Here is a 16,081-nt window from a genome sequence, read left to right as displayed (position 1 = left end):
CTGTGTTCAGGAGCCTGACACCGGCTGTGCTTAGGGAGAGGGATGGGTCACACTGCACCACCCTCTGCTATCTTCTACCGAGCATAAAGATCTCCCGCTAGCCAATTTGCCATCGTCCGACAGGTTTACGGCTGACCTGGAAAGGTGGTGCGATTGAGGGCGAATGGGAACGCAATCATCCGGTCAGGATTTATTAAGCCTACACAGGCTTCCCAGGATTATAAATCACCGGAAGCACCTGAATCCGAATCAATCATTATAATGTACTGACAAATTATGTGCCGTAACCTTTTCATCCCAGTCACAACTCCTCAAAGCCAGTTAAAGAGAGGTCCCGGAGAAAACCGCAGCACGTCTTCTGTGCGAAGCCACCTGTTCCTCCCGGCACACCTGTGTCCCACAGCGCAGTGCATTTACACAGCTATACATTATTAAACCATTCGCTACTTTCATCAGTAAGTCGCTTCAGTAATTGGGGTAACCACTTGACTAATAACCCAGTGAAAGGGATCATGGGAATAGCTGCAGACACAGCGGCGGTGGTGATACGGAGTTTGGCGAGCGTCGACAGCAGCAGCCCTCGCTGGGAGAGTCTGCCGCAGCAGAGCTGGGAGGAAACTGCAGGCTCTCCGCACACGGGTCACGTGACCGCTCCGAAGCGGCAGGCTGCGCTAAGTGACGCTAGCGGTTGTGCAAGAGCGCGGAGCCATGCAACAGGAAGCGGCTGCACGGCAGTGCGATGCAGAGCTCCGACTGGTCTCTGGCTGCGCTGCGGCCTCCTATTGCTGTGTGTGGAAGCCCGGGCTCCACCGTCACAGGCAACGGGTATATCACAGCACAGGCCCGTTCAGCTCAGATAACAGGCTCTCCCTCTCTCCCTCGCCCTATGTCTCTCTCTCTGTCTGTCTCTCTCTCTCTCTCGCTTTCTCGCTCTGTCTCTCCCTCTCTCTGTGTGACTCTCGCTGTCTCTCCCTCTCTCTCTCTCAATTTCTCTCTTTCGGGCTCATTTCCCTCTGTCTCTCCCTCTCTGTGTGTGACTCGCTGTCTCTCCCTCTCTCTCAATTTCTCTCTTTTGGTCTCATTTCCCTCTGTCCCTCCCTCTCTCTGTGTGACTCTCGCTGTCTCTCCCTCTCTCTCTCAATTTCTCTCTTTTGGTCTCATTTCCCCCTGTCTCTCCCTCTCTGTGTGTGACTCGCTGTCTCTCCCTCTCTCTCAATTTCTCTCTTTCGGGCTCATTTCCCCCCCGTCTCTCTCTCTCTGGCATTTGCAGAGTTTTTATTCTTGAGTGGCAGAACTGAGAGTGCGATAAGGAGAGCGTGCGCATCCGTCTCTGAGCTCAGAATTTGCATCTTTGTCAGTTGTTTGCGCGCGCGAACGCGCCGGGGCCTCTCCTCCTCCTTTTTATTTACTGCCTTTTCATCCTCGTTCATTTCTCTTTCTCTTTCTCTTTCTCTGCGCGTCAGGAACGTCAGCGGGAGGATTACACGGCTCTGCCTTTTATTCCGGCTGAGCGGGTGGATGGAGACAAGGGCTGTCGTGCTTTTAACTCGTAATTTTTTCAGGCAAGAAAGAAAGGCTTGCCGTTCCTCTCGTTGTAATGGGTCAAGGGCCTCTCGTTGTGTTGCGTTTCATAAGTGTTATTGAGAAATATAATTCTCTGCAGGGGCGAGACTAGAACAGGAAAGGGTATGCTTGTTGTCACAATACATTTCTTCACAAACTGAGGTACTGATGTTCAGAAACCTATGGATCGCAATGCACAATACAAGTACTAATAGGGGCAGCCTGTAGCCTAGTGGCTAAGGTACATGACTGGGACCTCGAAGGTTGGTCGTTCAAGCCCTGGTGTAGCCACAATAAGATCTGTGCAGCTGTTGCTAAACAGTCTAAACAACTGTAAGTCACTTTGGATAAAAGCATCAGCTAAATAAGAAATCAGTTGAATAATAATATGCCAGTTTGCAAAAATGTCTCGTTTACTATTGGATCTTGATGAATTTCTCAGTATGCTTTTGTGCATGAACCAATGTTAATGTGAAATATTAGTTTTTGTACCTGCAAATGATTTTCAGATTAGTTTTTGTCTGGATAGAACTAGGCTTAAGGACATGATTTTACCAGAGTAACTCTTTTTGCTGAGACCCATGAACAGAAAGGTACACAGTTATTGTGCTAAAGGTTTACATGGCTGGGATGAAGTACCAATACAAAGTCCATAAGCTTCTCAGTTAGGTTTTCAGTTAAAATGTGTTAAATATTAGATCACTATCTCAAGTATACCTCCCTTTCCTTTAAACATTGACTGAAGCATGTTCCACATTCCAATATAATATAGTATATCGATATTATATCTATAATAAAGGTTTTTGTTAGTTTATAGAAGTATATAGTATAGTACAGGTGCATCTCAAAAGATTAGAATATCATGGAAAAATCTTTTCCGTAATTACATTTTTTCAGAAGGTTGACATTTCTGTATTATAAATACTTTTTTGATTGGTCTTATGTGATATTCTAATAGATACCGGGTTTCACTTTTTTAATGAAATCATGAAAAAAAAATTTTGTTGAGATGCACCTGTATATATAGTGTATATATAAGTAATATGGTTTTTTCATATAGTTCATTTTACGCTGACTGTGATTGGTGGGACCTGGGAGCAGGTGGGAGCAGCTCAGCGTAAGCCTGCAGCCCCCGGTGGCTATATGCAGTACTGCGTGGGCTTCGTTTCCCTCCTCCTGAACCTGGAAGGTGCTCTTCCTGCTGGTCTCACACAGCCGTGTCTTTGTGTCTGCAGTCCTGGGTCTGTTCAGAGCAGTCAGGGAAGGATCGCTCTGACCTAATTTCATGTGGCGGTCTAATGGTTTGTCATTGTGCAGTTGTTTGTGGCAGATACCTTCTCCAACATGAATTCAGCTGAACTTATTTTGATTGCACTAGAGGGTGCTATTGGAATTGCATCTACGGGCTTGTTCTCCGAAAAAGTTTCATTGAAGACGTGCGGTGTCGTTGATGCTAGAAATAATTACGTGTCAGCATGCACAGGGATTTTGGGCCCGATGAAAAGATGTGAAGTTGGTCCCCACTAGCCCAGAAATTGTTTTATTACATTGCGTTTACATTGCATTGCCTCGCTCTGGCCCGAGGTATAATTTCCACCACAAATTCAATAGGCTTTCTTGGAGATATTTGCTCCAACACTTAAACACAATGCATTTTACATTTTGATACATGCGTTTCATAAACGTTTATGCATAAAGCCCTGTAAAAGCAGAACTACGTTTTTAAATAGAATGTGCATTTTTAATGAGGACCAAAAATGTCTCCTGTAACACGGTGCTTAAACTGGAGGTCTATCTCAACTCTGTCTTCTCTAAGTAACAAATGAACTGTTACCGTGGCATACCTTTTTAGGGCTTGTGTGTGTGTGTGTGTGTGTGTGAGTGTGTGTGTGTGTGCATCCGTGTTGAAGGGCAGCACGGTGGTGCAGTGGATAGTGCTGTTGCCTCACAGCAAGAAGGTCCTTTCAGTGTGGAGTTTGAATGTTCTCCCCGTGACTGTGTGGAGTTTGATTGTTCTTCCTGTGACTGTGTGGAGTTTGATTGTTCTTCCTGTGACTGTGTGGAGTTTGAATGTTCTTCCTGTGAGTGTGTGGAGTTTGATTGTTCTTCCTGTGACTGTGTGGAGTTTGATTGTTCTTCCTGTGACTGTGTGGAGTTTGATTGTTCTTCCTGTGACTGTGTGGAGTTTGAATGTTCTTCCTGTGAGTGTGTGGAGTTTGATTGTTCTTCCTGTGACTGTGTGGAGTTTGATTGTTTTTCCTGTGACTGTGTGGAGTTTGATTGTTCTCCCTGTGACTGTCTGGGCTTCCTCCAGGTACTTCCTCCCACAAAGACATGCATGTTAGGGGTTATTAACAGGGTGTTGCTGCAAATGCGTGCTCAGTCAAATTACCCCGTATAAATAAAGGTTAATAATAAATAAATAATAGATATTAATGTGTCTGTGAACTGATGCTTATTATACCATTGATGTTGATTATGTTTGATTTCACTCATTTGTCTTCATTTATTTTCTTTATCTCACATTTATTCCATCTCTGCATCCAAGCTCCTTTTTCCTAGCCTCGCCTCAAACTTGAAGATGTATTTTCCATTTTACAAACTGCCCTATTTTTAGTTTTTTTTTCTAGTTTTAGCTCTGGGCAACATATTTGTCTTCTTTTGTATAAGAATGATATCTTCTAAAAGCTCTGCATGCTGGGTTGCCACAGTATTAGTTTCTTGTCCCATTTTTAAAATCCTGTCGGGAAAAGAACCCATGTTTCTTCGCCTGTACAAAACAGGGAATCGTTTCAACTGCATCTTTAAATTTCCGAAGCCGGATTTGAATGGGAATTTCAGTGCTCCCCGATGAGCCAATGAGCATCGCTTGCAGAACATCATTTTTTATTTGGCCCTAATATAAAATGATGCTCTTTTCTCGGGGCTCTCGATCTCTTCCCCGTCCCCCCCCGGACAGCTTTGGGGTCTGCCGCGTGGAGTGGCCATTATTTTACAGAATTCGTTTTTGGCTCTGTTCCCTCGCTATCGCTACGCGCTTTAGCGGTGCCTGGCAGCGACGGTGGCCGGCATGCGGAGCTCCCATTAGCTCGCAGAGAGAGACGGAGACTGAGCTGTAATTGGCTGCGCATGCGCACACGGGCACAGAGGCATGGGAACAGGAGGCCGAACAACATCCTCTCACCGCATCGCACAGCCTCACTCTTCAGCTCTCCTGTTGCTCTCCTGTCTTTCACCTTTACTATGAATAGCTCCTGCTCGCTGGCGCTCTGTTCTCTCTCTCTCTCTCTCTCTCTCTTTCGCTCTCTCTCTTTTTCTCTCTCTCTCTCACACACACACACGCGGTCACATACACACACATCGGGGACTGTTGACTCACACCTGTTGGCGGATAATTCTTTTAAAAGAAAACGCCAGTGTTTTCAGTGTGGAAAAAAACAAAGCAGTGCAGGATTTCTTGCAAAATCTGACACCGATGATACGCCACTGATTGACGGAGAGCTTTTATTACTGCCCTCGTCGGCGTAGTCCAGAGTGACAGAATGTAACGGGAACAGAATGTTTTATGACGGCGGGATGAGAGACAGAAATGTAATAAGCTGATATTAGTGTCCAGTGAATACATCCAGTTTAGTGTGCATTTTACAGAGCAACTGATGCACAGCAAACATGTTAACAATTCAGTATTTTAAAAAAAATGTTGCTGGCACTAGTTTTTTTCGAAGAGACGTTTCCTTTATATGTTGAGAGAAAGAGAGAGAGAGAGAGAGCGAGAGAGTACATGCGTGTGTGTGTGTTTCATTGGTGCTTAAGTGCCACTCTTATTCCCTTGTGCGAATGTAAGATGCAGCCCTTTATTAAGTTTAGATTTTTTCACTTGTGTCCAAGCAGAGTTTAGTGTCTGTTCCTCCCGCTCTGATTGGTCTTTCAGCAGTAAAATGAAGATGGGATCAGAGAAAGGGCGAGTAACGACACGGTGAGAGTGAGAGAGAGAGACGGGGGGGAGGGGAGGCTTTCATCTTCTTCCAGCCCACGCATTTCTCTCTCTCCATCTCTCTCTCTCTCCCTCTCTCTTCTCTCTCTTCTCTCTCTCCATCTATCTCTCTCCATCTCTCTTCTCTCTCTCTCCATCTATCTCTCTCCGTCTCTCTTCTCTCTCTCTCCATCTCTCTCTTCTCTCTCTCTCCATCTCTCTCTCTCTCTCTCTCTCTCTCTCTCTCTGTTTAACCGTGCTGCAGAAACTGAAACTCATGCTCATCCATCACCCTCCTAGTTATAATTCTGGACACTTTCCCTCCCCAAAAACAGCATCCCACGTAAAATAAGCTGTGCCCCGATCTGCCCCCCCTCACCCTCCCCACCCCACCTCCCTCACCCTCCCCACCCCACCTCCTTCACCCCTCTCCTCACCCCACCTCCCTCACCCTCCTCACCCCACCCCTCTCACCCTCCCCACCCCACCACCCTCTCCTCACCCCACCTCCCTCACCCCTCTCCTCACCCCACCTCCCTCACCCTCCCCAACCCACCTCCCTCACCCCTCTCCCCACCCCACCTCCTTCACCCCACCTCCCTCACCCCTCTCCTCACCTTTTGTCCTGGTTGTAACTCCTCTCCAATGGCCTGCCCTTCCCCTGCATTCCTGTCTTCCAGCCTGTTTTCCAGGGCCCTGGCAGTGCACACACTGAGCACCAGGGGGCAGAGTGGTGCTTTCACTCTCCTCCTCTCTCCCCTGCCTCAGTCCACCCATCCCAGTCCTCTCCACACATACGCACATGTTCACACACACACACAAACACACACACACACACACACACACACACACCCTTTCTGTTCCTTCTGGCCGTTTCTTTTTTCTGTTCATCGTATGCATTTGTAGGGCTTCACGTTAGCTGGTGAAAAGTATAGCCATTGTTTTGTTTTTTGCCTTTTCTGCCTGTGTGGGACTCAGTGGGATTAATTTTAAGCATAATGTTCTTCCAAAAGCCAGCACATATATCTATGTACCATCTTTCCTCCTGTGAATTCTTATGGAATAAAATCAGGGGTGTTCAATATTGCACAAAAAAAGATATGTGAGTAGGGCAGGGGGATCAATACAAGGCATCTTACTGCCAGTGAGCCAGCACTGATTTCACTGAACCTCCGGTCAATGAGACCTCCACAGACAGGACTTTTGCAGTATGTGAACAGAAGGCCCCATTGTCCCTCATTATTTTACAAACATGCAGGAGTGCTTAAGAGCGGTGACATCATGCCCATTCAAACTGGGCACGCGCCCCCTCAATTACTATTTTTTAAAAATGAGCTTGTTAACCAGCAAGCCAAATATCCAGTTTGATTGCTAGTTGGCTCTTGTTTGCAGTTTGGTAAAAACGATCTATGCAGTTGCCATGGTAGTCATTATTCAGTAGCCTGCATCTTAAAGTACTGGCTACCTCTTTGTGTGAGGAATGGGTGACTTTTTCGCTTCGAAGACAATGTCCAGCCTAACAGGGAGAAGTTTGGAATGGTAAAATAAAGCTCTATTGATTTTCTTAATTCCTTACTCTGCACTAATTTCATTTGCAGTATGGTTTTCAAATTTCCTGAACATTGCCATGATTGAAGGGAGGGGCGGTCTGTTTTTCGTGCGTGCCTCTTCAAAAATAAACGGGTGCGTGACGCCCCTGCTGAAGAGTGTTCCATGCACTCAGTTCGTCGGTGACTTAGCTTGGCCGTTCCCTCTGTAGATGCCGGAGGGCTCGTGAGGTTTCACGCCTCTTTACATGTAATCACCTGTTTGTCCGGCGTGCTCCTGCTGCAGTAGCAGGGCTGTGATTGGACCGGGGGCGCGGTGTGTGTAATAGCTGTAATCTGCAGCCTGGACAGCAGCGTGAGGCTCAGTGGGAGTGTGATTTTGTTTTGGTGTTTAGGTATCCGGGCTGTCGGGAGCGCCTCGCTCCTGCGCGGAATCAGCCTCCCGCCCGGCCTGGCCCTCCGTCGGCTCTCCCGCCCTTCCTCAGGCTGCCGAGAGGGTGAACTCCGCCGCCCCAAACCTGCCCCCAATAAGTGCTGCTGTGGAAATGAGCCTTTGGACTCAAATTTCCTGTCCGCTGAATTTGATCCATGTGGATTTAACACGGGGGTGGGGTTGGGAAAGTGTTGATTCTCTTTAATGGGCAGAATTGGGTTGATGTGGACACAGTGTCACACAGACACGTAACTCATTTGTTAGTTTTTTCCCCCTTGTTCTCCCCAATATGGAATTCTGAATTACAGTATATCACCTCTCACTGCTGCTGAGTCCACTGCTGATTCCAACGCCGGCCCTTCCTGTCGTAGCGGTCTGTAAGTCAGGCTCGCACAGACATGAGCTGGAGGAGGTGCACGGGGCCCTGTTTCACAAAGGATCGCTCAGTTAGATGGATGAGCGCACTGAGTAGATGTTTTACTCAGCGCAGTCATCCAGCTAACTCAGTAATCCTGCTCTGTGAAAAAAAACCCCAACAGGCATTACATTGCACTACATTACAGTCATTTAGCAGACTCTTAACCCGAGCGACGTACAATAAAGTGCGAATCGTAACCAGACAAGGGTTGCGCCTCTGACTGACCAGCGGGGGTAATACACGGCCTGCTTAAACCCTCTCAGTTCTCGTGACGCCGCAGTCTGCTACGTGACACCTAGCGGGGCTCCCGGCCACAGCCGGCTCCTTACTCTGCACGGAAAAGTTGAGTTTTGAGGGAAGGTACTGCCCTCCTGGGAGCAGCACTCAATTAAGCCGCAGAGAGAGTTATAAAAGCTGATTAGTGTGCATCAGCTGCTCTTACTCCCAGCGACCGGGCTCATTACCCACGGCGAGGCCCTGCTGCGACTCATAAAGGATCATCACGAGGAGCCGGGGCCTCCGTCTCCCTCAGTCAGGGGCCCGCGCGGACGCTGTCCCCACCTCGCTGGAGCCGTGAGCCACGTCACGGCGAAGAGCATCATGGGACACGCGCTCTGAGAGGGGAAGATAAAGCGAGAGTTTTTTAATTGGCACCAGATACTGCCAGGAGGATCAGAGAGGAGTTCCACAATGGAGAGCATAGGTGGATGAAGGCATTGCATTACAGTCTAATCAGGGGCTTAGCGAAGTCTAAGCAATGTGGGGCTAAGGGCCCCTGCTCAAGGGCCTGATAGCTGTGCGGATTTTTATTGCGGCTACGTTGGGGCTTGAACCACCAACCATCTGGGTCCTAGTCAAGCAACTTAGCCACTAGAATATCGGCTGCCTCACTTCAAGGGACTCATTCAAGACATTGAGTGTTGCACATTATGCACACACATTATACACACACACATACATGCATGGACACACTCACACACGCTCACACACACACACACACACACACTCATTGTCGCACAGACACACATCAGTGGCACCTCTATTACCGCACACCTCAGATGTGTTTTGATGAGTTCTGGCTGTCCGCTGGCTGGATCCACACTGGTGTGGGATGTGAGGGCATTTACTCTTTACCTGCAGGGGTGCGGGTGGGTATCTGCATTCTCTGTGATCTGCACAGGGGTCCTAATCATCAGATTGAGAGATCCCAGGGGAGAGGGGTGCAGGAGGGCTCCGGTCAGTGGCTGAGGCAAAGCCACAAAATAACTAAAGAGTGAGGAAAGGCTGGAATTGAGGTCAGAAATGGGTGGGAAAGTGAGGGATGATGGCAGAGAGGTACAGGTGAGGGAGGAATGGGTTGAAAGGTAAGAGAGGGGTTGACAGGAAAACATTGTTTGTGTTGAAAATATACAGAATATAGAGCATATAGTAGGTTATAGAGTTATTCAGAGTTTGCTCACTATTTAGAGGGAGAGACAGGGAGAGAGATAGGTTTGCACTCCAAATACTCTTCTTGGGTTCAACCTTGTTGAAAGCCTATTGGCCTGTTGAAAGAAAACCAGCCAAAAGCAAGGAAAGGTTAAAACATTCACATATTCCCGCTGCGTTTACGAGAGGCAGCGGAGAGCTCATCACTCCTGTCCTGTGCCGAGACCTCCCGGTTCATAAGCGCCGCGGACCACGTGGGCCAAAGCTTGAGGGAGAACCTCGTTATCAGCCGACGGCAGAGGAGCAGCGCTTATTAACGCGCAACGCTCCAGACCTGGCAAGCCCACACGCTCGGCTCCTCGCCGGAGCTTTCTCCATCTGGGGCCGGCGCAGACGCACGGTGACCCCCTGTGTTCCTGTCGGAGGGATGTTAATTGGCCGTCATTGTGCCCGAGACATCAGAGACATCTCAAGCTGCTATTCCCCCCCCCCCTTCCTGGCCTCTCCCGCATGCAGGACTTATAGAATCTCTCCCTCTCTCCGTCCTGCACCCCGGTATCCTGCAGACTGCATGGGGGACTTGGGAGTCAGCCATGATTCAGTGGAGCTAATAATGACCCCGCATTGTTCCTGAGTCAATGCCCTACTCATCCGTAGAGCAATGGTCTTTCTTCCCTCTTTCTTTTCTTCCACTCCCTCTCACTACTGTCCTGCTCTATCTCTCCCCATCTCTCCTCTCTTTCTCTCAGTTTCAGCCATCCTTGATTTATGTCTTTATTTACAGTATATGCATACATGGCAGCTATATTCCAATACATTACATTTTATTTGACAGATACTGTTATCCAAAGCGACGCGCAAAACAGTGCATATTAAGGTCACACAACAAGCAACCAAACACGTAGATAAGGTACAATTAATATATGATTGGTTGTAAGGCCATGAACATACACTCAGTGAGCACTTTATTTGCTATTTATTAGACTTTTTTCAGACTTAGTTCTGCTGCTGTAGCCTATCCACTTAGAGGTTTGATGTGTTGTGTGTTCAGAGATGCTCTTCTGCACACCACTGTTGTAATGTGTGGTTATTTGCATTTCTGTCACCTTCCTGTCAGGCCATTCTCTTCGGACCTCTCTCATTAACAAGACTGCAGAACTGCTGCACACTGGATTTTTTTTGTTTTCCACATCGTTCTCTGCATACAATAGAGACCGTTGTGTGTAAAAAAGAGTCTAATAAATACCCAATAAAGTGCTCAGTGAGTGCATATATATCATCATATATATATGATGAAAGAGAATAAAACATTTAACACAGAACAATTAACCCACAGCACCGGGGCCCAGGATTAGCGCAGTGTACAGATGGTGTAATTACTCCATTTAGCTCTAATCCTCTCTGATAGTGGCAGGGAGTGTCGTATAATTGGGCTGCCAACTCAATGGTGCAGGCACCCCAGAAAGGATAAGTCCTCCAAAAACCATATGAACTAAGGTGTAGAAACCAAGCTAGACAGAGCACAGGTAAAGTAGAGACGTTTTCATCCTTGAGGGAGATTGGGAAGGAAAGAGGAAGGTTCTGGCCAGGCTGGAGCGATCATGGCTTATTTCATGTGACTGCTTAATGGGTTTGGATGGCAGTCTGTTTCCGCAGCCAGGCTTTGACAGGCCAGCCTTGTCAGTCATGCGTCTTTTTCTCAGTACTGAAAGGGTCAAACGTGCTCTCTGGCGAAAGCCAAGTGCGCTCTTTAACGATCTGAAAACAGTCTCACCGTCAACCCCGCCAGAGCGGCCCTGATTGATCGGGCCGGACGGCTAAACTTGTAAGTAGAGCAGCTCTATCAGGAAAATGAAAATCAATAGGCGTGCAGGGAAGGTAAGACGCCATGCTGTAATGTAAACTGACAGGAAAATATACTGTTGCTAGCTCGGGGTCAACTCGGATTTGAATAATTAGCTTGAAATGAGGTGCCTCTTTTCAGACTGCCAGGAGAATGATTGTACAAAATGGCAGTGGGGGCTGCGTGTGCAGAACGGGCACGCATATTAACGGTAATGGTGCGTTACGTGACTGAAAGCATTTCTAAGAAAGATGATGACTGCCATTTGAAGTCTGCACATTGACAAGCTGGGTGCCAGGTTGACAGAATCTTTTAAGCTCTGAGTCAGGTGAGACCGCAGCCTTTGTGCCAGTTTGGGAGATTCTGACAGTTGGGTATTTTCTCGCAAATCGGAGCCAATTGAGTAGATTGCAGCTGTGGATATGAAGGAATCCACGAGCTGCTATTTCACGTGCCCTGGACTCCCCGCTTATACTAAGTGGGATCAGAGGATATGAAATATATAGAGCAGACAACAATAGAAAGCAATTATACGGCATTATTTCGCATCCGAAACGGAACGTCACGCTCGTGTGTTTGGCGCTATCCGGAGCGCGTGACTATTTCCACAGTGCATATTTAGCGCTTTGTATTCTGAAACGTGAAGCTGGTGTTTCTGAAACAGTGTAGCAGTTACACACAACCCCCCCCGTCCATGAGCCCCTACTCCAGCAGAGGTGTGGGACTGCTGCCCTGGATTCAGTGTGCCTGTTTGTGCTGACAGGATTGGGTCTGGAAGTGCTGCCCTGGATTCAGTGTGCTCAGTCTGGTCTGTGCTGACAGGATTGGGTCTGGAAGTGCTGCCCTGGATTCAGTGTGCCTGTTTGTGCTGACAGGATTGGGTCTGGAAGTGCTGCCCTGGATTCAGTGTGCCTGTTTGTGCTGACAGGTTTGGGTCTGGAAGTGCTGCCCTGGATTCAGTGTGCTCAGTGTGGTCTGTGCTGGCAGGATTGGGTCTGGATGTGCTGCCCTGGATTCAGAGTGCCTGTCTGTGCTGACAGGATTGGGTCTGGAAGTGCTGCCCTGGATTCAGTGTGCTCAGTGTGGTCTGTGCTGGCAGGATTGGGTCTGGATGTGCTGCCCTGGATTCAGAGTGCCTGTCTGTGCTGACAGGATTGGGTCTGGAAGTGCTGCCCTGGATTCAGTGTGCCTGTCTGTGCTGCAGGATTGGGTCTGCAAGTGCTGCCCTGGATTCAGTGTGCTCAGTCTGGTCTGTGCTGGCAGGATTGGGTCTGGAAGTGCTGCCCTGGATTCAGAGTGCCTGTCTGTGTTGGCAGGATTGGGTCTGGAAGTGCTGCCCTGGATTCAGTGTGCTCAGTGTGGTCTGTGCTGGCAGGATTGGGTCTGGAAGTGCTGCCCTGGATTCAGAGTGCCTGTCTGTGCTGACAGGATTGGGTCTGGAAGTGCTGCCCTGGATTCAGTGTGCTCAGTGTGGTCTGTGCTGACAGGATTGGGTCTGGATGTGCTGCCCTGGATTCAGAGTGCCTGTCTGTGCTGACAGGATTGGGTCTGGATGTGCTGCCCTGGATTCAGAGTGCCTGTCTGTGCTGGCAGGATTGGGTCTGCAGTGAGCTGAAGGAGGTGGCAGAGCAGAGAGCCCTGGGGAGGGGGAGCATCTGTGAGGATATGAAGAACGGGCAAGGAGGAGGAGGGGGGAGGAGGAAAGGGGGATTGTGGAAACAAAGAGACAGTGATGGAACAGGTGTCAGGGTGTGGCACTATCTCTGAAGGCCCAACCAACTTTGATGAGTGTGAACCCTGGTGTAAAATCCAGCTATGACCAATTTGAGCTGGTCTTAACTGGTCAAGCAGCTACCAGCTGTTTCAAAACATAGCTTGAGCTGGTCTTAACTGGTCAAGCAGCTACCAGTTGTTTCAAAACATATCTTGAGCTGGTCTTAACTGGTCAACCAGCTACCAGCTGTTTCAAAACCTAGCTTGAGCTGTTTTTTATGCAGCAGAGTAATGAGCCTGTGAGGGTTTTGGGAGCAGCTCCTGAAGACCTCACATATTGTGCTAGTTATGGTGTGTGTGTTGGGGGGGGGGGGGGGGGGGGGAGCTGGGTGCAGAGCCTGGGTGATTGTCTAATGGGGCTCTTTTGCAGTGTGCAGTGCTTGTGAAAGTCTATATTTGTGATCACTTGGAAGAACCTTGAGTGTGTTAATGTTACAGGGGTAGGCGTGATAATAAGTTCCAAAAGAATATTTTCGCTCACTCTTCTCCTCCTGAGGGACTACATGTAAGAGAGAGACTCAGTAAAAACAGGTGTTAACATTTTCACTCAGTAAAACATCTTCATTGGTGTCTGTCAACACGGGGAGCTGAGGAACTCAGCGAAAATAAAGGAGTCTTAAAGTCAGCTTGTCAGTTGCAAGTAAGAGCCAAACTATGAATAGAAGATATGGAGGCAGATAAGACCTGACATTATCTCTCAGTGTGAGTATGACTCTGCAATGTTTGCTTAATATTTTTTGGAGGGAGGTTTTCTACTCAGAGTGGGGTGGTTTACTTGGTATCTAGGAGAATATCCTTACACCTATGCACATTTTTGGATTTGTTTAAACAAGAACAGGCCAACGAATGCCTTTTTTGAAGGCTTTAAGATAATATGTAGGTTGTGATTACTGTTGACTTATGCTATTTGCTTTTAATAGCATAAGCTGTGAAGCGCTTGAAAGCGTCCCTTTTTCAAGCAGAAATCAGCACCAGGCGCTGTGCTAATGCGCTGATGGCTTTCAAAGATGCTCCCTTCACCATGACAACCTGCCGTTGGATGGGGGAGGGAAAAAAGGCATTTGAATACACTGCTAAAATAAAAATGAGTGTATTTAATGAGGAGGTAAACCTGTGTCTACGACATGGGGGAAAGGGAATCACACTAAGGTAGGGTGCTTGATTTAACGCGTCTATAAATAACCGCTTACCTCAGCCGTGGATTGTGAGTGTGTTTCTGGTCTCTTGGGTTTCGGCGAGATGGTTGAAGTTGAAGTGCAATGGAATTAGCCAACGGGGTTTAAGGCTATCATGTTCCCCAGCACCCCTCCCCCTTCACCTCAGTGCCCCTCTCTATCAGGGTAGGGTGGCCTGTAGCGTAGTGGTTAAGGTAAATGACTGGCATACACAAAGTCGGTGGTTCTAATCCCGGTGTAGCCACAATAAGATCCGCACAGCCGTTGGGCAAGGCCCTTCACCCTGCATTGCTCCAGGGGAAGATTGTCTCCTGCTAATCAACTGTACGTCGCTCTGGATAAGAGCGTCTGCCAAATGGCAATAATGTAATGTAATGTAATATCAGCGCATCACACTACCGCACGTGGAGCCTCGACCCTTTTAGTGATGCCTCCTAGTGGTTGATAAGAGGGAGAGGGAGGGAGGGAGGTGGAGAGCGGCATATAATGCGTGCCTCTGTTTGCTGTGTATTAATCTCTAAAGTGATTAAATACTCAAAGACAATAAGAGATCTGAGCAAATAGGGCACACAAACAACACACACGCACTCGCGCACACATCCACGAATACACCCCCTCTCCCTCGGCAGAGTCATACACACACCTGAATAGCACCACACACAGTTCCCCGTCCCTCTCCCCTACTCTCTCTGAAGCGTGCACTTGTTCTCTCTCCCTCTCTCTCACCCTCAGTCTCACCATCTCCCTCTCCCTCCCTCCCCTCTCCCTCTCCCTCTCTGCCATCTCATTTCTTTGTTTTCCTCCTTGCTGCACAGCAGAATCTTCATATTTTTATATTTGTTTGTTTCATCCTCCTCCTTGGTTATGAGGGCAGCGCTTCGTTCCTGCGTCTCTCAGCACACACACACACGCACGCACGGAACACACACACATCTCCATTCCTCCCAGTGGAAGCCTCCACACCTCCTCTCCAAAGGACTATTCTTTTGTGTTCCGGGCTTTGACTGGATTTTCTGCTTCTTCTATGGTTCCTTATTCTGAGAACAAGAAAGCAGCATCCGACTTTGTCTTTCCTCTCCTAAAACTGGGATCATGTTCTATTTCCAGCTGGTGATCATGGCTGGCACGGTGCTCCTGGCTTACTACTTTGAGTACACGGACACTTTCCCTGTCCACATCCAGGGCTTCTTCTGCTACGACAAAGCCTTCTCTAAACCCTACCCCGGCCCAGAGGACGACAGCAAGGCACCTCCAGTCCTGGTCTACTCCCTGGTCACTGCCATCCCCACCGTCACGGTAAGAACACCACTGCCACTCTGCTGTCTCTCATGTAGCTCTGCTAGCTGGAGAGTGTGTGTGAGCGTGTGTATGTGTTTGTGCATCTGCTCTGGTAGCTGGAGCTCTGCTAGCTGGAGAGCGTGTGTGTGTATATGTGTGTGTGTGTGTGTGTTCCTCCGTGCGTGTGTGTGTGCATGTGCATGTGTGTGTGTGTGTGTCTGTGTGTGTCTATGCATCTGTGCTTCCATGTTTAACTGTGTGCATGCATGTGTGACGGTGTGTGTTGTGTGTGCATGTGTGTCTGTCCATGCGTGTGTGTGTGTGTGTGTACGTGTGTGTCTATGCATGCTTGCTTGCATGTGTGGCTGTGTGTGCATGTGTGCATGCATGTGTGTGTGTCCATGTGTTTGTATGTGCGTGCACACGTGCATGTGTGCATGCATGTGTGCACATGTGCGACTGTGCTCTGTGTGAGTGTTTAACTTCTCAGGCACTGTCAGTGTTTCTGTGTTCATGGTGTGGATTGCTTTACAGCGATGCACACTTCTCTGTGGTTCGGAGGTGTGTCACTGTGGTGCTGCTGCTTGTACATGCATGCTGTGGGTGTGTGTGGTGTGTGTGTTTGAGCAGGGGGCTTTGCTATAGGTGTG

The 16,081-nt window shown here is 48.4% G+C and overlaps 1 protein-coding gene across 2 annotated transcripts in view; it reads left to right on the top strand.

Moving 5' to 3' along the window:
- Positions 1-16,081, top strand: part of LOC133121948 (phospholipid phosphatase-related protein type 5-like) — a 43,452-nt gene that overhangs the window by 5,526 nt on the left and 21,845 nt on the right. For both annotated transcript variants that reach the window (XM_061231538.1, XM_061231539.1), the window contains exon 3: positions 15,261-15,449. In XM_061231538.1, the coding sequence (XP_061087522.1) occupies positions 15,261-15,449 (189 nt within the window). The remainder of the gene's footprint in view (positions 1-15,260; positions 15,450-16,081) is intronic.

The sequence above is a fragment of the Conger conger genome, chromosome 2 (assembly GCF_963514075.1).
Source record: "Conger conger chromosome 2, fConCon1.1, whole genome shotgun sequence".
NCBI lineage: Eukaryota > Metazoa > Chordata > Actinopteri > Anguilliformes > Congridae > Conger > Conger conger.
Note: the sequence above shows the minus strand (reverse complement) of the source record. Positions and strands in the feature narration are given on the sequence as shown.